The sequence below is a fragment of the Neofelis nebulosa genome, chromosome 2 (genome assembly GCF_028018385.1).
Source record: "Neofelis nebulosa isolate mNeoNeb1 chromosome 2, mNeoNeb1.pri, whole genome shotgun sequence".
NCBI classification, from domain to species: Eukaryota; Metazoa; Chordata; class Mammalia; order Carnivora; family Felidae; genus Neofelis; species Neofelis nebulosa.
This window is the reverse complement of record NC_080783.1, coordinates 183,643,999-183,665,816: the sequence shown is the minus strand read 5'-3', so window position 1 is coordinate 183,665,816 and position 21,818 is coordinate 183,643,999. Positions and strand designations below refer to the sequence as shown.

General features: G+C 44.6%; 1 protein-coding gene across 10 annotated transcripts in view; it reads right to left on the bottom strand.

Moving 5' to 3' along the window:
- Positions 1-21,818, bottom strand: part of LOC131504751 (BEN domain-containing protein 5) — a 1,495,810-nt gene that overhangs the window by 255,071 nt on the left and 1,218,921 nt on the right. Inside the window, exon 1 of one of the 10 annotated variants that reach the window (XM_058717442.1) lies at positions 1,531-1,934. The exons of 8 other annotated variants lie outside the window; for them this stretch is intronic. In XM_058717442.1, coding sequence (XP_058573425.1) covers positions 1,531-1,756 — 226 coding nt within the window. In that variant the 5' untranslated portion in view covers positions 1,757-1,934. Of the gene's footprint in view, positions 1-1,530; positions 1,935-21,818 lie in introns of those variants that run through there. One more of the 10 variants, XM_058717443.1, reaches the window with a different exon arrangement.

Genomic DNA, 21,818 nt, shown 5'->3' with positions numbered 1-21,818 from the left:
CTAATCAGCTACAAAGGTTTCCCTTTTCTATTTGCATGCTTCCTCTCATTCTGGTTTTCTGGACTCATCTGTCCTCGGGTGTTGTGAATGGGCCTACACCCCTGTACCCCGGAGTGTGTCAGAGAAGTGGTGAGGATACAGTCTGTCAAAAAGGGCGACCAGTCTTTAGTTCTTCTTCCCCACTCCTCAACTGCAAACCCACATTCCAGAGGCCACGTGAGGTGGTGGAAAGGACCTAGAGTCACAAGCCAGAGCTCTGACCTGCTAATTTGCCATGGGACCCTAGGCAAGTCACTTCTGTGTTTCAAGCCAGTTTCTTTATCTGCCAAGTTTAAATATGATACATGCTGGCTTCATCTTTCAGGCTAAATGTGAGAAAGCAAAGGAAGTCGGAAAGATTGGAAAGGTCTTAAAACTATGACATCTTCATGCAGTTAGGAACTGGCCTTCCCTTCCTAACCCCGGTCTTCCCTCTCAAGTGGAGACCGGGCCAGCTGACTATCCCTGCCCACTCCAAGGTACCTGCCCCCCCCCCCCCCCCCCCGAGCAGCAGCTAAAAGGCTGCTCCCTAAAACAGAAGTGATACTTTCTTCTTCCTCTCATGTCTGTACCCAAGTCTCTCAGTACTAGCTGGGAAGGAGTGTCCACTGACTTCTCTTTACAAAGGAAAAGGTGCCTCAATGTGGCAGAAATAACTTGGTGTAGGAGGCTGATGGGCTGGTTTCTTGTCCTATCAGCTGCTGAACCTCAGTGTCCTCATCTGTCAAAATGGGGATGAGACCACTTGCCTTGCCATTTGTCAGGGCCCTGAGAAAGCAGGAATGGGAGGTCTGGTCTTAACCTGACCAGAAACTCTTTCCTCGCCCTCAGCTCTGAACCCAGGGAGGCTTCTGGGAGATTCAAAAGGGGTGTGGAGGCTGAGGGATGCTGAGTGCCACTACTACCTCTGCCACCTAGCCAGGAAGGGGCAGGAGAGAGAGGCATGCAGAGATCAAGGCCTCCTCATCCTGTCCAATGATGACCCGGATGGGACAAGCATGTCATAGCTTCCTTCTGTGAAGGGGGACTCCCACCTAGAAGAGTCTGACAACATCCAGCTAGCCTCCTCAGTTCCAGGAGGCACCAAGGGCCTTAAAGGAAGACAGACAGAGAAACTTGAGGAGACAGAAGGAGCAGAGAGGGAAAGGACCAAAGAGAAGGTGAGAGGCAGAGAAATGAACGTGCAAAGGAAGGGAGAGAAAAGAAAAGTGAAGGAACCAGGAGAACAGGCAGAAACAGAAAGAGGACTGACGGAGAAAGAGCGATGGAGACAGACTGACAGCGCGGGAGTGTCGGGGAGGCGGAGAAGACAAAGGGGACCATCCGGTGTTTTTAACTGGTCTGGCCTTTTCGAGCCACCCCATCCCCAAAAGAAAAGCCTAGGGGGCGGGAGGAGGAGGCCGAAGCGAGCAGAGGCTCCCCCCGGCCCCCTCCGCCCCGGGTCCCTGCCCCCGCCCGGGTCCCGCCGTCCCTCCCGGCCCGCTCGCTCACCTGCCAGCGCCAGGATCTGGGCCTTGTGGAGCAGAAGCGCGCCCCAGTCGCGGGGGGCGCGCGGGGGGCTCTCGGGCCCGGCGCCCAGCTCCTCCGGGCCCCGGTACACGGCGTACACCTTCTGGTTGTCAAAATCCAGCCGCGAGCGGGGGCTGAAGTCGCGCACGCACGACACTGGCAGCGCGTAGCAGACGTTGTCCTCCAGGAACCGCACAAAGGCGTACATGGTGGGCGCCGGGGGCGGGCCCCGGTCGGGCCGGTCAGCCCGCGGGGCGGGCGCGGAGGTGGGGACCCGGCGGGGGGCGCGGGCCGCGCGGCCGGGCCGGGGGGCGGGGGCGGCTCCCCGGGACCCGGGCTCCCCCCACTGTTATTGTTCCTGAAAGCACCGCTCTGCCAATCGGCTGCTCTCGCCTGGGCGCGGAAAAGAGAGGGAGGGGGGGTAAGGGGGCGGGGGGCGGGTGAGGGGGGTTTGGAAGCGCACCGCCACTCGCAAAGTCAGACCCGAGCAATCACAGCCGGAGCACGATTCGCGTAGGGAGAGGAAAGGGCAGGGAGACTGAATGGCAATAATAATAATAATAATAACAACAATAGCATTGCAGGAGAGGAAACAAATGCATCGACGAAAAGTCGCGCTGCGTGCGGAGAGTATGATACCGCTTCAACAATCGCGCTGCAAAACAAATCGAATCGCAACAAAACTGCACTGCAAAGGAGGGAAGAGAGTGTGAGAGAATGAACGCAGGGTATGGGAGGGGGGCAGTCTCGTTGGGATCCCTTAGTGTAAACTTGCACTTGCAAGCAAGCAGAATTTTAGAGTGTTTCAAATAATTGTAGCCACTCCTCTTAGCTCCTTTAGTTCCCTTATCATTTTTTTCTTCTTCTTTTTTTGCAAAACTGCCAGGTCCTGCTGTGGGGAGGGTCAGTCAGCCAGAAACGTTCTCCCAGAGCTGCCAAACTAGTTCTGACCAGACCGGGGGCTTATCTGGGATTTCCAGTTGGACCAGCTGGCTGGGGTGGTGGAGGGTTAGTCCAAGGCAGCTCTCAGCCAGAGAGAGCAGGGGGCGACCCTCTCCCCTGTAGTCTTCGTCCACCGAAGCCCCTCTCCACCAAGTGGCTGGGACCACTTGGAATGAAGCAGGGAGTGGAGGGGTGCTCTGAGGGAGGCAAGCCCAGGGTTAGCTGGGCATTTTGGAGCACTGTGAGTTCAGGAATGGGACTCCGAGGAATACCAGTCTTTGCTCTGTCGTTAGTTTTCTAGGTGGAAAAGAGCTTAGAGGGGCTTGGGTACCCCCAGACTAGTCATGAAACAACTGAAAAAGGGCTGACGAGACTCTGCTCACAGGGACCAGAGCCTGTTCAGAGGGGACCAGCAGTCTCACACTGACGCCCCTGTATCATACATGGCTGCTTATATCCCCAATTTCCAGCCCAGGCCTGGCACTTGGTAGGGACTTCAATTTGGTGTGAAGAACAATAAATAGAAATCTGCATTCATCCAGCCATCCAGTAGTTCCTTCTTCTAGTCAAGTAACCGATATTTTTTGGGTATGCACTATATGCCTGATTCTGGCTAGGTGCTAGTAGTAGAGAGATGAACAGACCAGACAAACACCTAGATTCCTTGTAGTGTTAGATAGTGCATCAGAAATGAGGTTTTGGATACCTATGCCAAAATTAGATATGTTATTAAATGGATAACACCTTCCCTGTCCTCAAAACCCTTATGGTCCCGTCTGAGAGTAGTAAAAATGTTTAGGTAAGTGATTATGTTATAGTCAGACAAGTGTTCTTATGGAGGAATGCTTAATGGAGGTGGCAGACCTAATTAAATGTAATATGTTTTAAAATTTATTTAAATGAACTCGAGCTGTTAAAAAAAATGCACTAAAATATTGTTTCATAGTAGTGGTGAGTGATTTTGTTTTCTTTGTGTTTTACATTTATATGTTTATATTTAACTATTTTCCACAATAAGCAGGCATTATGTTATGATCAGAAAGTATTACATATTATTATTATTTTTTTTTAACGCCTACTTATTTTTGAGACAGGGAGAGACAGAGCATGAACAGGGGAGGGTCAGAGAGAGGGAGACACAGAATCTGAAGCAGGCTCCAGGCTCTGAGCTGTCAGCACAGAGCCCAACGCGGGGCTAAACTCATGGACTTCGAGATCATGACCTGAGCCGAAGTCGGCCACTTAACCAACTGAGCCACCCAGGCACCCCTACATATTATTTTTAAAAAAAGCACTCTACTCACATTTTGGATCAGCTACACTAATGATGAAGCTGGTAAGCCAAAACCCCCAAATTATTTCATCGTGATTTGGGGATTATGTTAAACGGGTGAACCTCATTAACACACATCTCCCAGATCCAAATGCACAGGTCAGATTAAGCTCCCTTAAACCATGCCTGTGGTATATATGTGGTTGTAGCCAGATATGACCACTAGTTTCCTGATGCAGATGTTGGCCTGACGTTGACCCACATGCTTGTGGAAAAATGAGGTGCCACACTGAGTTGTTCCAGAAGATTTACCTTCATGATTATGATTTCTTTGGACTGATCTTAAATGAGGTTTTATCTTAAGAATACATTCCTATGGTGGCCAAGGGGAAGTAATGTGTAGCAAGGCTTCTGATAATTCACAAGATGGATCATGCAGAGTTGGCCATATTTAATGAAAGTCCATGAAGCTCCAAATTAGGTTTGCAAAATAATTTCAGGTAGTACCATGGCCAACCTCCTATGCCATCTAAATGAAAGTGACCCCCAAATACAGTATCAGTCTCCTCTTTCTTACCACTTTACTGGAAATAGTACATACAGACACTTTAAACTATCTGACATTTCCCAAGATAGCATGCTTTATCAGGTCCCAAGCCTTTATGCTTGCTCTGCCCTCTTTCTGGGAAGTTCTTCCTCTTAGGGCACATGCTGACATCAATTTCCCCCAAACCAGCTCTAATGTCACCTCCTTTGTGAAGTCTTCCCCAACCGCTTGCACTCCTGAAGCACAGGTGATCTCCGTCTACTATTTTGTGCCAGCACCTTTTATCTTCCCTCATTACAATGAGCTCTTCGAGGGGGTACAAAAAAGGCTGAGTAACCTCGGAATCCCAGGTTCCTAGCATATTTAGATGCTTATAAAACAAATGTATTAAAGAAAGATAACACGAGGTGCACCGTTTTTCTGAAAATCTGCCCCCTTTTTTCAGAGTTGGAGCTGAACCCAACTCTATCTCATTCCCAGTGACCAAAGGGTAGGCACTGTTTCCACTCCTTGTAAGACAGATTTGTGAACATGTTAAATATCACCATACCCTCAGTTCCCCACCCAAGTCAGAGTAAATAATTCTCATAAGAAGGCAATTCCATGTCCCAAGAACCCAGAAAGATGAAAAGAACAAAGTGACACGGATGCTAGCAGAGTAAACACAGACTCAAATACATTTTGCACGTAGGTGCACAGATTCTAGAGAAGGAACGACAGGTACACAGGTATGGGATGCTCAAAGAGATACCACTGGACAGCCTAAGGGCAACAGAAAGACATCCCTGCTTCTGCTTCCGGTGTGACTCACACAGTCAGTCTTTAAACACAGCTTCATGGAGAACCTACTAAGTACTTCGTCTGCCCTAATGGAAATGGAGTCAAAGTACCTCTGACATGGAGACGCTAGCCCCAGGCTTTACACATATCAGAAACTCAAGACAGTGCTGATTCATTGATTAGCAAGCAAAGACAGTTCAACAGTATAGATTTCAAACTTAAAGAGGTGGTTAAAATGTCAGGTTCGACCAAATCATGGTTGAATCCCCTCTTTAATATCCCTCTCCAATGGTCATCCATATTCCTCTTACACAGTTCTAATGTCAGGAGGCTTACTAGCACCCCTTAACTTTTGGACACTATTGACTGGGAGAAAGGTCTTTCTTACTTACACTGGGGCAGAACCTTTCACCTTGTAGCTGCCATAGTAGGTTCACCACGAAGAGTCTCATGTCAGCTCTTCCAATATGGAAAACTTGGGATCCTGTCTCCTTAGGATCTTATCTATCTTCTGCTCAGACATCTTCATTTCCTTCGCCTGTCTTTCCTCATATGACCTGGTTTCAGTGATGATAATTGTGATATCTGCTTTTCCTCCAAATGTTACTATAACCCAGGCATGCTGGAGCGCCATGTATACATCTCAATTAATCCACACCAAACCCTTGAAGTGGGCATTATTAACCCCATGATAGAGTTGAGAAACTGGAGACCTACAGCAAAGCAGTTTGGCTGTGGGGGTCCCTGAAAGGTTGCAGTCATATTTACATTATAGACAGTCTGCTCTAGAGGCAGTGTAGGGGAAGGGCTGGAGGGGGGGGGGGCAACGCTGGGGAGTGGGAGGCCTGTGATGAGGCTAACTGTCCTGTGCTTGTCCCTCCCCAGCCCCCTCTTTCTGCCGGCCAAATGTACTTTGCCTTTCGTCCAAGTCATTTTAATGGAGCAGAAAATGTACACATCTGGGGAAGCTTTGCAACTGCAGCTCCATTGTGCTGTCCTGTGGAGTTCTGCAGAGCCTTGGGTGAATGTCAAGCTCCTTCAGTTTAGCCAGCTGAGGCATGTTCAGTGGCAGCAGCGGGACTTATGTTTCATATTACTGCATGGAATTCTCAGTGTACTTTGCAAAACTATTTTAAGGAGACCTGGGTTCTGTGAATTTTAAAAGCAATTGGAGCATGTCTTTTCAACCTCGTCACTAATGATTGACCACATTTTTTCATGATTTTGCCTTTTTTTTTTCCTCTGTGATATTTAATTTGACTTTTAAAGTCTCTGCTTTAAAATTCTTGCTCCCACCCCCAGAAAGTAACTTGCTGGGCTGTGAGCTCAGGGCCCCCATCTTCTCAGGTAAACTCGAGGAAGTGGATAGGTAAACTAGGAGGCTCTGCATCTGCTGGGAGGCCCATGGTAGGCATTACCCTGAGTTGGGTACTGTCACCCCAAAGCAGGGGCATCAAGCCAATGCATCCACATAAACTCCCCATCATGAAGTCTGGCTGGATTTGGTTGTGGGTTTGGGGCAGGGGAAGAGAACAGCAGTAGAGAGCAGGAAGGAAGGAAAGAGAGGAGTTGCTGTTGAGGACAAACTCAAAAGCCAGTGGACATTGCCTGAAGTTGGAAGGAATGCCAATTTGTCATGCAGGTGACAGCTTGGAGGGCCAAAGGAGTATGGGCTTTGGAATTGGCCCAGCGGTTAAACCCTGACTTTGCCACATCTTTTCTGTGACTTTGGGCAAGACAATTCACCTCTCTGAGCCTCAGTTTTCTTATCTGTGAAATGAGGCTATCTTGTGGAGTTCTTGTGAGGCTCCGGGCAGGAATTTTTCACCCTCTCTGTTATCAGGATCACCTGGGAAACTTAAAAAAATATCCCATTTCCCAGCTCCTATCCCCCAAGATCTTGATTCAGTTGGTCTGGGGATAAGGTCTGGGCATTAATTTTTATTTCTTTTAAATTCCCAGATTATTCTAACATCAGACAAGGTTGAGTACTTCTAAGTTGTAAAATTTTAAGGTAACATGCCAGTCACATAGAAATTATTCAACGAGTTGTAGGTATTATTTTCAGGGGAAATATACAGAGTTCTGAAATGTCTATGTAACCTCTCTGAGGAACAGTAATTTCTTCATCTTAAACATGACATACCAATGTGAAAACAGGCAGCGTATTATTGTCTTAGGCCCCAGATCTAAATCCTGACCTAATAAGTAAGGCCTATTCTTCCTAAGTGTGTGGTCATGGACAAGTTTCTGAATCTCTCCAAGCCTCATTTTCTTAAAGGGAATATTCATACAGCTTCATAGGGTTGTTATGAGGATTAAATGAGATATGTAAATGTAAATGTAAATGTTTATGTAAAATGATTGGCACAGTGCCTAACACATAGTGAGTCCTCAATAAATTGTAGTTGCTGCTATTGTCATGCATATTATTATGTTTATTATGAGAGCTCTTATCCCCTTGCTGAGAATAAGGAGCCAATGAATGTTTATTGTATCAAATTGAATATAATGAGTTGAACAACGCTGATAATTATCCAATAAGCGCCCCCAGCATGCTTCCATCCAAGTGCCACGCTTTTAAACCAGAGCCCTGGGCACAGATGGGTCACTAAAGAAGCTCAGATCTCACACATTCAGGCCTCTGAGGCTCGGGATCTTGCCCAAATTTGCAGCATACACTTCCAAGATATTGTGTTTGAAGCCATGCATTCTTTCAAACTGACTTTGTGAAGTACTTTCTTAGAATAAATAAAAACTTGTATGCATTACACAAAGTGTGAAATGCAAAAACATTTATAGTGATTGAAAGCCTTGTGAATTAGCACCTTGGCTTGATGTTCAGATCAAGCAGACAATGATCAAGCTCAACCAATGAGATCTCAGGTCTGTTATGACCTTCTGTGGGTCACACACAGGAGTTGGTCATACAGATGACCTGAATCCAGGCATTCTACTTCAGTAGTATATACTCTACATAAGCAACACAAAGCAAACAAACTCCCAATGGTCAAAGACCAAAAAAAGTTTGGTCGAACAAGTATTTGTTTAGGGTTTTCCATATGCCAGTCTAGGTGCTAGGATACAACAGTGAAAAAACAGATAGGGTCTCTTCTCTAGTAGAGCAAACAAATTCCCAATGTAGCCCAAAAAACAGTAGAAACCCCGTTTGTAGTTTTCTTTTAGTGCCACTAGATAGGTTGACATTTTCAAACAGTTATCTCTAAGGAGAAAACAAAATGGTCGAAGACCAGTAGAAGAGGTTGTGACAAGGGAACATTATTTGAATTGGTTTTGAAAAGAAACAAAAAAGTTGGCTTACCTTGGAAAAATGCAACTTGCCTCAATTATGAATTTTAATTAGGGGCCGATTAGTTTTAGAAGCTGCCTCTGGTTTCACTTATTAGATAAACTCATTCTGTTATTTTTCAGCTGAAATGTCACTTCTTCAGGAAAGTCCTTCCTGACTTGTTCCTCCTATTGGAGGAACCCTCCACAGACCTCTGCCCTCCACAGACTAGCTCAGGTCCCTTTTACATATTTTCACAGCTCCTTATATTTTTCATCGTGGGGTTTATTGTAATATGTAATATACATTTATTCTATTATTGCCTGTTTCTGCTGGTAGACCAAAAGCTCCACTAGAGAAGAGATCCTATAAATTTTCTTCACTGTTGTATCCTGCCACCTAGCCTGGCATATGGGAGATCCTAAACAAATACTTGTTGAATTAGTGAAGTTGAAACATAGACCCTGGAGGAGAGGAAAGTTCCCAAAGGTGAGGAAGAAGAGGTATTCTCAGGGCTTTATTCTGAGTATCCCTCTGAGTCTCACCTTCCTCTTGTGAGTGTGTCTCTGTTTCTGGGCCCCTCCCATGTCTGGTTCCCAAGTGCGGCCTCAAAAAACAATAAAAGCCCCCTTTGTAGTTTTCTTTTAGTGTCATTAGATAGGTTGACATTTTCAAAAGGTTATCTCTAAGGAGAGAACAAAATGGGTATCATTATAGAAAAATGTGCATAATGGAAAAATAGTCAAGTTGACAATCACACATAGTTGACACAGGCTAATTCCAATACCAAGATAATAGTATTAGGAACCTCACTGGCACAGTTCATGGGTCTCCTGGGAAACAAGATGGTGATTCAGCTTCATCCTGCAAGGCTAGACTTCCTTCTTACCCTGCTGTTGGCTGAAGTCACTGACTCTCTAACCCCCCAGTCTTCTGATGATTCCAACATTATTTGGTAGGAAACAGGTCCTTTAAAGACCATATGCTAGTTCTCTGGTTACCATATCTGCTCATCTCAAGTACCTCCTGGCTCAGAATGTCTGCCCTTCACAGTCCTCATATGGTCAGAGTGCAGCCCACAGTGTCATTCACTCTTAGGCTTTTGTTTGGTAACTCTGGCTGCCATTCTGATGAGAGGCACAAAAGGGAACATTCATTTAGGAAGTCAACTCATCTCTGAAACTCATAGCAAATTATGAACAACTCTTTTTCTTAAGAATGTCTCCTAACCAGACCATAAATTCAGTATAAAATCAGAAGAAAGGAATGAAAATGGAACTAACAATTATTGATTTCCAGGACAGAAACAGTATTGATAGCTTTACATATGAACTCCTTTCATCTTTTCAAAACAACCCATAACTATTAATAACCCATTACTATTATTATCTCTATTTTTCTGATGAGGAAGCTAAGACTTAGGGAGGTGATAGAAGTTGTTTATAGTCCCGTGGAGAATACTTGAACCTCAGTTTTTTGATCCAAAGCTTGAGTTTCAGGGCATGTTTTGATGTAGGCCCTACCTCAGTTTCCTGAGACAACAGGAGCTAAACTGCCCATGGAATTTGACCTCTTTTTCTGAAAGGCTTGAATCTCCACTTAGAAATCTGAGAACTGGGTCTTATGAGAAAGCCCAATAACTATCATTCCAAGCATCCCTAACTTGAGTAGCTAATGATTCTGTGAATACTGACAATTTGATAACATTATCTGACCTGAATCTTTCAAGTACTATGAGTTTTCTAACTGTTCAAGCAGATTTCTATAGTCTTATACCTTCTGTTAATGGGAGTTTGAACCTGCTGGGAATCACCTGTTACTTCATAGTCTAGGTGGAGACTCCTCTGAGCCAGAACAAAATAGGATCCGAGAGCTCCGGGCAGAGATATCTCTGGGTGAAGAAGTGTCACCTCCTCCCAAACCCGTTCTTATCCTACTGTTGTTTAGAGGAATATGAGTAAGAATAGGAATTATAGCCGTGAACCTTTGTGGAATGCTTCGCTCATACCAGGCTTTACATACATTTCTCATTTAATCCTCAAAATAATCCTGGGTAGTAGGTACGATTAGATAGCCTCATTTTAAAGTTAAGGAAACTGAGACATAGGGATGTTAGATACCTTGTCCAAGGTCACTCAGAAATAAATGGTGGAGCCAGGATTTGTGACTCAGTTTGCTTGACTCTGAGCCCCAACCGTGGACTTCTACTCCAATTCTGGTTCCCCCTGAGTCTGACTCTTGCCTCAGTGAAAGTGATCTGTGTCCTTCTAGCTAACATGGGGAGGTGATAGAGAATCATTCTCAGAGGGTCATATGCTGGTTCTCTAGGGATGTCCAGATCATCTTGATTGATCCAGGTAATACCCTGGCTGGCACTATCTAAAAAAGCACCCTGGAGTTCATTGATATTTTCATCCTATGTTGTGGTAGGTGAGAGTGTACTAGATTCAACCCATAGTCTAAATAAAATTTTCTTTTATTTACTCAAAACAAGTTTCTTTATTTAGTAGCCCAGTAAGTCCACCTATTATGCTAACCAGAAAAAAAAAAGTCTTTGACCTCTGGGTTTTTATATCATGATGGAGAAATGACTCATATATACAATTTACAACACATTTTCTGTTGATAGTTCTTTTTCATATATTCCTTTTGTGCCGGTGGTAGGTGAATTGGAGTGAAGAATATCAAAACCCTACCTCCCCCTTTTTACTATCAGGCATACCCTTATTATCAATGCAGAAATATGGCAAGAAGAGAGGAAAACATGATAATCCATTAAGGGTGAAACATTCCTCCTAAAACATAGAATAACAGGAGCAAGACACACAGGGGCTTGTGAAACTCTAGAGGAAGCGGTTAGGGAGACATTTAACTCAACTGGTAGGCAGAGTAGGTAACACCAGGACCCCACCTCCACCCTGCTAATGGGTCTTGCCACACTGCTGGGCCATCAAATGGTTTCTCATCACTGAGCTCTGCTTCTGGCTCTGGGACCAATTCTAGAGAAGTAACATGGCCCAGAAGAAGTTATGAGACAATAATAAAAGTAAAAAGTGCACAGACTTGGAACTCAGATTTGGGTTCAATTAATATTCCATTACCAAGGTAATTTGGGACCTTGGGCAAGTCTCTAACTCTCAGCTTTTTCCATTGTCAATCAGAGTCTCATAAGGTGGTCACAGCGTCTAACAGTTTGCATGTAAAGTGCCTGATAGGCAATGCCTCATACATGGTAGGTTCCCCCAACTATCAGTTGTCCTCATTCTCTTCTTCTGAAGGAGTCTCTTTTCCTTTTAGGAGGTCATGGATGACACAGATGTCACAGATGACAAGGATGGATCCCTAGAAGGCAGTTATTTTGGGGTGAAATATCTTCCCCCCTCTCCCCAAAGACTGGGCAGTGTAATTGCATAGATCACACTCACCATCCCTTCCTGGCCGACGCTGGGGCAGTATGCTTTCTTTCAAAGCTGGGACCTTAGTAAGAGCTGTACTTTTATGAAGTTTTGGGACTTAAGCTGAATTTGGGATTTTGTTGTATGCTTTTAAAATTATGTTCAGATTTTGTATATTTAAAACACGACTTTGGAATTGTGAAACACAGTGTTCTCAATCATAAAAAAGGATGAATTATGTTATGCCTTTCTGTTCCCATTTCTGGGTTCTTTTTTTGTCGTCTTGTATGAATTTTTCTGTGATACCCTGCCTTATGTCTTAACTCATCTGGGATACTTGCTGTGAAAATTTGGGCAAGATTCTTAACTCCTGTAAGACTGCTTCATTCATTCATTCATTCATTCATTAATGAACTATTTGTTGAGGACTTATTACATACTAGAAGCTTTTCTTGATACTTGGGATATAGTAAAGAACCAGACTGAGTTTTATCTCTAAAATGGGAAACTTAACTTACCTATCAGGACTGCTGAGAGGAGTGAATGAGATAATATGTGTAAAAGAGAGGAAGAGGCAAAGAAAAGGACGAAACTTTATTGATCTCCCTGCTCTGTCCCCAGTAACGCTAGATGCTTTACCTACAATCCTCATAATACTTGGAAAATACTTGTTATCTTTTTTTTTTTTTTTACAGATGCATCTACTGAGGTTCAAAAAGGAAAAGTGAGGGCCCAAATCATGCCCTGTATTTAAATCTGGTATAAAGTTCCCATTCTATGTTGCCTTCAGTGGTCCCTGGTATACTACTTGTCACTTGATAGGTATGTCAAGCTCCATCACCAGTTCTGTGCAGAATGTGAGGATTTGCACCCCTCTTCCTGCTAGCTGATACATCTGATAGCACCAATTATGGTTTGGGTAGAGTAAAGACTACTTGAATGGAAAATCCAAATCCTATCCTCTAGTTCCTTAGGGAAAAAGACATATGCATGAAATTTACAGATTTAAATTTGCCATTGGAATATGCAAACAGTTATCAATAACTCTAAGTCACCAGGGGAAGAACTCTGGTCCTCTGGCAGCCAGACTCATCAGCTTAGGAGACAGATGGGACATGGACTCTTGGCAAGAGGAATATTCTTTTTCCCAAACTAACCCATTTCTGCTGCTATGACCTTTAGAGATGAGATGCTCAAAACTCTATCCTCTGACTCTCACCATTTCCCAGGTGGAGGCAGGCCTCAACTGCACAAATAGCAAAATACATTTTTCCATGTGAGATGCTCAATGTCCAAGGAAAAAACAGTCTGCCAGGAAATGTTCACTTAGGGGTCTACACACTTTCAAGAGGCAGAAAGCAGAGTAGTAAATGAAATAACTGTGCTTTTACTTGGCAAAGGGGCTGCAAAACTGCCCAAGCAGAGAAAGCTGGACCTATTATGCACCCTTTTCTCTTCCATCTCTCTGTGTGGACAGGTCATAGCAAAAGCACACAGCAGATGAGCCAGTATAGGAGCCAGATAAGCTCTGCCTACATGGCTTCAACTTTTTGAGAAAATCCTTAATCTTTGGTATTAAGAAAAAGAAGGGCCATGCCAGAGAGTGCTTGTTGCCACTGAGAAAACTTGTGAGGGTTATGAGAGTGAAAAGACAGACCCAGCAGGAGCAGAGCAGAGCTTTGCATGCAAAAAAGGGAAGAGAAAAAAAAATCTTTTTCCTTGGCATGGAGAAATTTCATCCTGAAGGTTCTTTTTTTTTTTTTTTCTTTTCTTGGCAATGTAATAAACACCTTAAAATAGAGTTATAAAACGGAAACAGATTCTATAGAAGCAGGAAACCAAGAATAGTGACTTCAAAGAACTTATAGCCCAAAGCTCTCATTCTAGATATGATGAAACTGAGGACAGAAGGACAATGATTACCCAAAGCCAAAGAGCTTGCCTTTGACCAAGTCCTTCCTGGAACCCAGATTCTGGTGGGCCTTTTCTCTGCCCTACATTCTCAGGCTTTCTCTCAATTACAGGGAACAGGCTTCAGTAGAAGGTGATCTCATCTGTGCCCTTGGCATTAGCTTACCTAGTCCTAGAGAAACATAATTCATCATTCTCATGGTTTCGCATCAAGAAGAAGCCTTTCCTGGTTTGGGAGGGTGTGGTGAGGAAGCCTCCCAACTCTCTCCTCTTAGATATCACCTTACCCTGAGATCTCTCTCTCCAATCCTGCTGCCATTTCCATGCTGTCCCCTCAGTGCTATCTTCTATTCCCACCCTTCCCATCAAAGGGTGCTGTGGATTCTCTAACACATTGTCCAAAGCATGGTCCCAACTCATGTGTCACTAAGCATAGCTGAGGTAGTCTAGATTCCCAAAGAAGCTTAACTGAAACCAAGATGAAAGAGAGGGCAGCAGAATGTAGTGGAGTGATCTGAGCTTTGAAATCAGACAAACCTGAGTTCAAATCCCAGCTGCATAGTGCATCTGCTATGCAGACCTGAACAAATCACTTCTCTAAAGTTTGGTTTCCTGATCTGTAAGGGAGGGAGACTTACCTCCCAGGGCATTTGGTACAATTAAATGAGAGAGCAAATAGAAAGCATTTAGCCCAGATCTTTGTACACAGTGGGCACTGGTGTACACAAAGCATTCAAAAAATCTGATTTAGAAAGCACAGGTTTAGAGTAAATCGCTCAAAAAATATTTCCTGGGCCACCTTCTCTATGCCAGACCATGTGCTAAGTTTTGGGATGAAGACAAACAAGAAATGGTCCTTATCCTGCAGGAGATATTTTTTTCATGGGTGTTATGGGTTGAATTATGTACCCCTACCCCAAAGTTACATTAAAGTCCCAAACTCCAGGATCTGCAGAAATAAGGTGTTTATAGATGTAATCAAGTTAAGATGAGGCCATTAGGGTGGGCCCTAATCCAGTATGGCTGATATTCTTATAAGACAGAGGCATACAGGGATAATGCCACACGACTACAGAGGCAGAGATTTGAGAGATGTAGCTGTAAGCTAAGGAATGCAAAAGATTGATGGCCACCAGCAGAAACTAGGAAGAAGCAAAGAAGGAGGGAGCATGGCTCTGTGGACACCTTGATGTTGGACTTCTGGCCTTCAGAACAGTGAGAGAATAAATTTCTCTTTTAAAATTTTTTTAATATCTTTATTTTTGAGAGAGAAAGTGCGAGTGGGGGAGGAACAGAGAGAGAGGGAGACACAGAATCCGAAGGAGGCTCCAGGCTCTGAGCTGTCAGCACAGAGCCCAACGCGGAGCTTGAACCCATGGACTGTGAGATCATGACCTGAGCTGAAGTCGGATGCTTAATCATCTGAGCACACAGGCACCCCAAATTTCTCTTGTTTTAAGCCACCCAGTTTCTGGTACTTTTTCAGCAGCACTGGAAAACCAATATACTTGGGGAGATATGCAAGGGAGCAAATGCAATAACTATGACAGAGTGGAAAACACTGACTGAGTTTGTTGAGTTGAGCCTGTTACATTTATCCAATTATGTAATCTTGGTTAAACCAGGAAGACTTCTTGTGGGGCTCAGTGCTAGTAGAGGTATGTATAAGTGGAGGCAGTTTGTCCAGGAAATGGACAGTCTGTGTCTGCCTGAGGAAGCCAGTGAAGGCTTCTCAGAAAGAATAGTTGGAGCTGGGCCTGAAGGATGGCTAAAGGCTCAGCAAGTATGGGCTTAGGGAGAGGGGACACCGTTTGTGCTAGAAAGCCTGGTGTGTGCAGAATCAGAAAAATGTGAACTAGTTTTAGAATTTGGGAGAAACGACCAATATGTAATCACTGCTGGAGCTCAGTGGGGATATTTATCTGCCTTCTAGACTTCTCCACCTGGCTATCCCACAGACACCTCTTACACAAAATGTTCCAAATTGAACTAGGCCCTGCTTTCTACCCCTACCCTTACCTCCTCCTACCTGTTCTCCTGCGTGCCCCAATTTGGTGAATGGCCCACCACCCGCCCATCCAGCCTAGTGAGAGGTCTCCAGAGCGCCTGTGTACTCCGCTCTTGGAAGCTGACTTCCTTTTCGTCTCTGATTTACACCAGCATTTCTGGGCTTTACTATCTCTGGTTCTAATGCATTCTCACTTGGCACAAGCTCCCAACTCTCCAGCTGTGTCTCTCGGCCATCTTCCTTCCAGCCAAGCCTCTCTGCCAGATAATTAATGATCTGTAAACAAATGCTTAATTGCAACAGGGGAGCACATATCTAAAGAAACTTTGTGATAAAGCAAAGGATCCTTTTTATAACATGAAGAACATTTCTCTCGCTAACTCTCCCCCACCCTCAGCTCATCATTTAGTCTGGATTTTTGTTTCATGTATTAAATCTAAACTTTTTTTTACAACAGAAGCCACAAAACAAAAGAACAAAAACCTGCCCAAGGGACAGATGGTATCATCCTGAGGTGCAGACGTGTCAGGTGCTTCCTTTCTGAGACACTCTTTTCTTTAGACTTGGCCCTTAGACTCAAGACTTGGGCACTTGCTAGGAGAAAGGAAATTTTGGCTCCTGGCAAGAAGGAGAGGAAAATGTGGACTTATTAAGAATCTAACATATGCCTGCCTCTTTTATTTATGTTCTCTCATTTTCCTCTTCACAACGCCCCCATGAACTGCTATCCATTGTAGAAATAAGAAAGTTAAGCACCTTGCCCAAGCTAGTGGCAGCTACTAAGGGGGAATGACTGATACTGAAGGGGTGCCTGGATGAAATATAATGAGATTATTATCTCTCAGCACACCTGTTCATGCTGTTCAAGTTGTCTAGTCAGCCATATTGCCTTTTCAGAGTCAGACTGACTCAGAAGTCCTGAGTCAGACAGTATGTCTTTTGCCCAGCCATGCTGATTTCCCAAGTGGGTGGGTCCCCCGAGCTTGGTGGGCCAGCAGCTGCAGTGGGAACCTTTCTTTTTGCTGCTGTGTGGGGGCTCTACCCTCATGCTGGGAGTCACTGTTGGGTGCTGCTGTGGGAGGGGCCAATTCAGCCACATATGCCCTTCAGAGAGGAAGCACCTTGGCTCTGATCTGACATTGAGCCTCCTCAAGGGAGTTTGAAAAGGTGGTTTTTGTGCAGTTCTTAATGGCCCAGCTGTTCCCGAAAGAGGAAGCACAGAAACATTTTTAGAAAAGTTAGTGGAGTGTGACAGAACCCAGGGACTGTACCCACAGAAACTCTCCCCCTTCATAAAGTGTGGCTTCAGAAAACACTTGGTGTTCACAGAGAACCTGCCCCATGCCAGGTCCTGTGCTCTATCCTAGATCTTCTACCTCTCCATCTTGGAGGTCCCCTTCCTATCTGTGCTTTCACGTGCTCAAGCCTGTCCCAGCCTAATAACACCACAGCAGCCACCTGAAAGCCCTCACTCATCCCTGCCTTACCTTTAGTTACTTCCTTCTCTCCTCCTCTTTACAAGCAGAACTTTCTGAGAGAAAGTGCAGTCTACACTTATTATCAGAATTCACTGACTTCCCATTCACTCCTCAGCCCCAATGCAGCCTGGCCTTCCTTTCTACTGAACCCATTCTCCCAACATTACCAGTGACATACCGAGTTCAAGGACACATTCTTTCATCTGGTCTCAGCAGCATTCACACTGTTGACCTGGCCTTCTTCCAGAAACGTTTTCTCCCTTTGACTTCAGTAGTCTTGATTTTCTTCCTACTTCTTTAATGATCCTCAGTCTCCATGGTAGGCTCCTCCTCTTTGACCCACATTTTAGATGTCATTCTCCCTCAGAATTCTGGCCTTCTTATTCTGTATGCTCATACACTTAGCGCAGACTTCTCTCCTGAGCTCCAACACATGTGCATACAGCTGCTTACTAGCCATCTGGACTTAGATCTAAATGGCATCTCAAATAAATATTCCAAAGTCATCTCTTCAAACGTTTATCCCAAGCCCATTTCTTCTCAAATGTTCCCCATTTTAGTAAAGAGAGCCATCATCCACCATGACCAGTTTAGAAACCCGAGAGATCTTGACTCCTGTCCTCTCATCTCTCAGTCATCAAATTCTATCAATTCTGACCCCATAACTATCTCCCAAATCTTCCTATGTCCTTTCTTATCCACTATATTCTAGTTTAATTTTTATTTCTCTACTCTTAGATCTTACCCCTTCCCAATGCATTCTCCAAACCATTGTGATCTTGCCCAGATGCAAACCTGATCCTGTCACTCCTTAAATAAGACTTTCCAAAGGCTTCTCATCTATCTCCAAAGTCCCACCTAATTTTAATCCTGTATAGTCTGTCCTCTACCAACTCTCTGGGTTCCACTCAGGCTACATATTCCTTCATTCTCTGTGGCAGTCAAATGGGTTGCTACCTGGTTCTCCTCCCTCTTCTTCTTGTGACCTTTCATTTTGGATTAACTGCAGATTCACATACGCTTGTAAGAAATCATCCAGAAAGATCTTATGAGCTCTTCACCCAGTTTCCCCCCGTGATAACATCTTACATACTATAGTATAATGCCACACCCAGAAAATTGACATTGATATAATCCATTGACCATATTCATATTTCACCAGTTTTACATGGACTCATTTAGATATTCAGTGCTGTGCAATTTCATCCCCTGTGTAGATTCATGTGACCACCACTACAGTTAAGATATAGAGCACTTCCATTGGGAGGCTCAAACCAGCCTTCCTGTGGTTCCTTCAATGGGCCAACTTTCTTTTACTTCTATGTCTTCACATAAACTGCCCCCCGCCATCCCGCACCCTTCATTTGGTCAATTATTAGTTATCTTTCAGGCCTTAACTTAAATATCAATTCCTCAAAAAGACTTTCTCTGACTCCACACTTGGTTAGGGCCCTTGCTCTCTGTTCCTTTAGCACCCTAGACTTCTTCTCTCCCATCAGAGCTCCTATTTTCTCATTACTTGAGAGAGAGTAACCTGAATGAGAGCAAAGGTTGTGTGTAGCTACTGCACATCTATAGCTCTAATACTGGGCACAGTACCTGCCACAAGGGAATTCCTCAATTAAAATGGGCAGAGATCAGAAATTCATGAAAACTGATAAGTCGGGGGAACTCCCTCACTCAAGGAGTTCCTAGTCATGAAGTGGGCAACTCCAATATGCAAATTAGTGCTGTCTTAGAGGGAAGCACTGAAGGTTGTGGGGGTCCGGAGCATCTGTTTTCCTTCCAGCTTCTAGATACACAGAGTCAGGCACAGTGAGGACCAGAAGTCCTCCAGGACATGTGCCCAGAACCCTTAGCATAGTTTGGCAGGTCAGCTAAGTGGAGCAGACACTGTGGTAATAAGCCCAAATGCCTGATTTCAAAGACATCAATGGGACTATTTTCTCAGCTTTATAATCATAGACTGAGCAGCAATTGTGGCCACAGACTGGGTCCTCATGTTAGCCACATGATAAGCCCTGATCTTGGCACAGATCCTGACACTAGTCAACCAAGTGATAAATACAACATCTTCCACAAAACAGGTAAGGTACACAGGTAATGGCAGACATTCAGAGCAAACACACACTGACACAATGAAGGCAGAATCCAAGCATATGTCCTGTTAGGGGGTCAATAGCATAAACATCCATTTTATACCCTAAGAAGAGAAATAGAATTATTGAGTCCTGAAACATTCAAGCTGGAAGGGTCCTTAAAGGCATTATGCCCCCTCACATCACCTTTTATAGCACAGGGAATGGGGATTGAGCTCTTTGTATATAGGAGTACAAATGTTAACATTTCACATCTAGCTTTAGATGCAAAAGCCTTTGTTCCCATTTCTGAGTCTTCTCTAATTAATTTTACCAAAGTGTAACTGGTCTTTGACTCAGAAACATCAAACTGAAGATTTTGCCTGGCCTCCAGCTAGCCCTCTCCAATATCCTCTTCCCCATCAGCCTGAGTGATCTATTTAAAGCACAAAGCTGGCCAGGTTACTCTCTTGCTTGAAACCTTTCACTAGCTTCCCATCACCTTCAGAATAGAGTCCAGGTTCCTTAGTCTCCAGACTCAGCATAGCCCTGCCTCCTCTCCAGTCTTCTCTCTGGCCTCTCCTCACACCCGCCTTTACTGAGCACACCGTGGTGTTTTATGTGGCTGTGGAAGCTGTGCCTGCTCCCAAAATGTTTTTCTTACTGATATTTGCCTGGTTAACTGTCTCTTAACCTCCAACCTCCACCTTAGCTATTATTTCTTCCAGAGAGCCTTCCTGGAACCCTTGGGTTGGGTTACCGTACCTTCACCCTGTCCTATTACCATGCCTCCCCCTCTCCCTGCAATATGCCACTTGGAACCTTTGATCGGGCCATGTTATTTGTGAGTCTGTATCTCCAGATGTCTGTGCTGCTGTAGGACAGGGGCTGCATCTTAACATCCTTCTCATCTTGGTGCCCACCACAGGACCTGGCACACTGAAAGTTCTTGGTGAATTCTGATAGAAAGGGAAAGCTATTTCACGAGTAACAATCCTGAGGGTTAACTGTGTGCCAGGCAACAAAGTGCTCTGCACATACCATGTCACTTCATTTTCCTAATAGCCCTGAGACCACGCAGTACTCTTAACAAAGCCCTCTGCACCCAGAATGGTGAATGAGAGTGTCCCACAGAGACTCCAGTAATACTCAGAGACAGTCTCTAGGCCCTGGTCCTGGCCCCACCCTCCACTGCAAACCATGGCCACTGGACTCAAGTCTGCCCTCTCCTCTCACTCTTGGACTTGCTTCTCTACCCAACCCTTTATGGTAGGATTCAGAGTCAGACTCTTTGCCTGTCTTCCTTTTTCACTTCCACCTCAGACACTGGCTCTTACCCTAAGGATCCAGCTCTACAGTCTGCAAACCTAACCTATTCCACCCCAGGGGACAGCCAAGGCTCTAGACTTTGCATCCCAACCCAGGTCCTTGATTAATGAGAAGAGTAGGATCACCATGGGATTGATTACATGGCTGTTCCAAGGACAATGAGGAAGCTCAGTTAAGTAATGTGTTCAAGATCACATGGCCTGGCTTCTGGCCAATACCAAGACCCAGACATAGCATCTCCTCTTGTATGGAGGGCACACTCCCTCTTCTTTCAAACAGCCCTCTTCTGTAGGCCTTTGAATGCCTGCCTACATGTCCATTTCACACCTTGGTTATGAGATGCCCAAGCAGGGGCTGTTACCTAGCACTATTCCTGGTGTCCAACCTGGCACAGAGAAGAGCCTTTGGAAAGGCATGATAAAGCGACAAATGAGTGTCAAGATCAAGCTCTCACCAGTCCCCCCTGGCTACAGTGGATGTTCTGCCCTTTTACTTCTGTTCCCAAAGGTACTTAGAATCCTCCTTTGCATTTGGTTTGGCACCAGAGAAGCAAAGCTTCTGTAAAGCTGCCCCAACAAATGCATTTTCTTGTCAAGTTTTCTTTGCAATTGATACTAAATCTCCCTGTAAAGAAACCACACCCTCCACATCTTAAGGAAAACTAGTCATGGTATAATGGTTTAAATAAAGGAATTGTGAAATTCTGGGGAAAGTACCAACCTCTACCTTATCCCTTCTGTCCTGAGAACATCAAGCTCTCAGATGAAATGTTTTGATGCTGTGAAGAGAAAAAAAGTGCTTTGGAGTTACATAAAGTTGGGTTACAATCCTGGCTTTGCCTCCCAGGACCTGTGGACCTTAGGGAAGAAATCCGAGAATCATTCTGTGTTCTAACCTCTTCCTTACTCACTCCAGTCAATCTCTCAACAAGTCCTGTCAGTTCCACCTTCTAAATAGTTCTTCTCCAATCTCTACTTCAGTTGTGAGCTGGTCCAGTGATTAAGCACTCAGGCTATGGAGTGAAACTGTCTGGACTTGAATCCCAGTTCTTATTTACTATGCAATCCTAATTTACTTAATCTTTCAATGTCTGTTTCCTCACCTGTAAAATGGGGATTAAAAATCTTAGGCTGCTAACAAGATTCAATGAAATAATCCTTATAAAGTGCTAGCATTGGGGCGCCTGGGTGGCTCAGTCGGTTGAGCGTCCGACTTTGGCTCAGGTCATGATCTCGCGGTC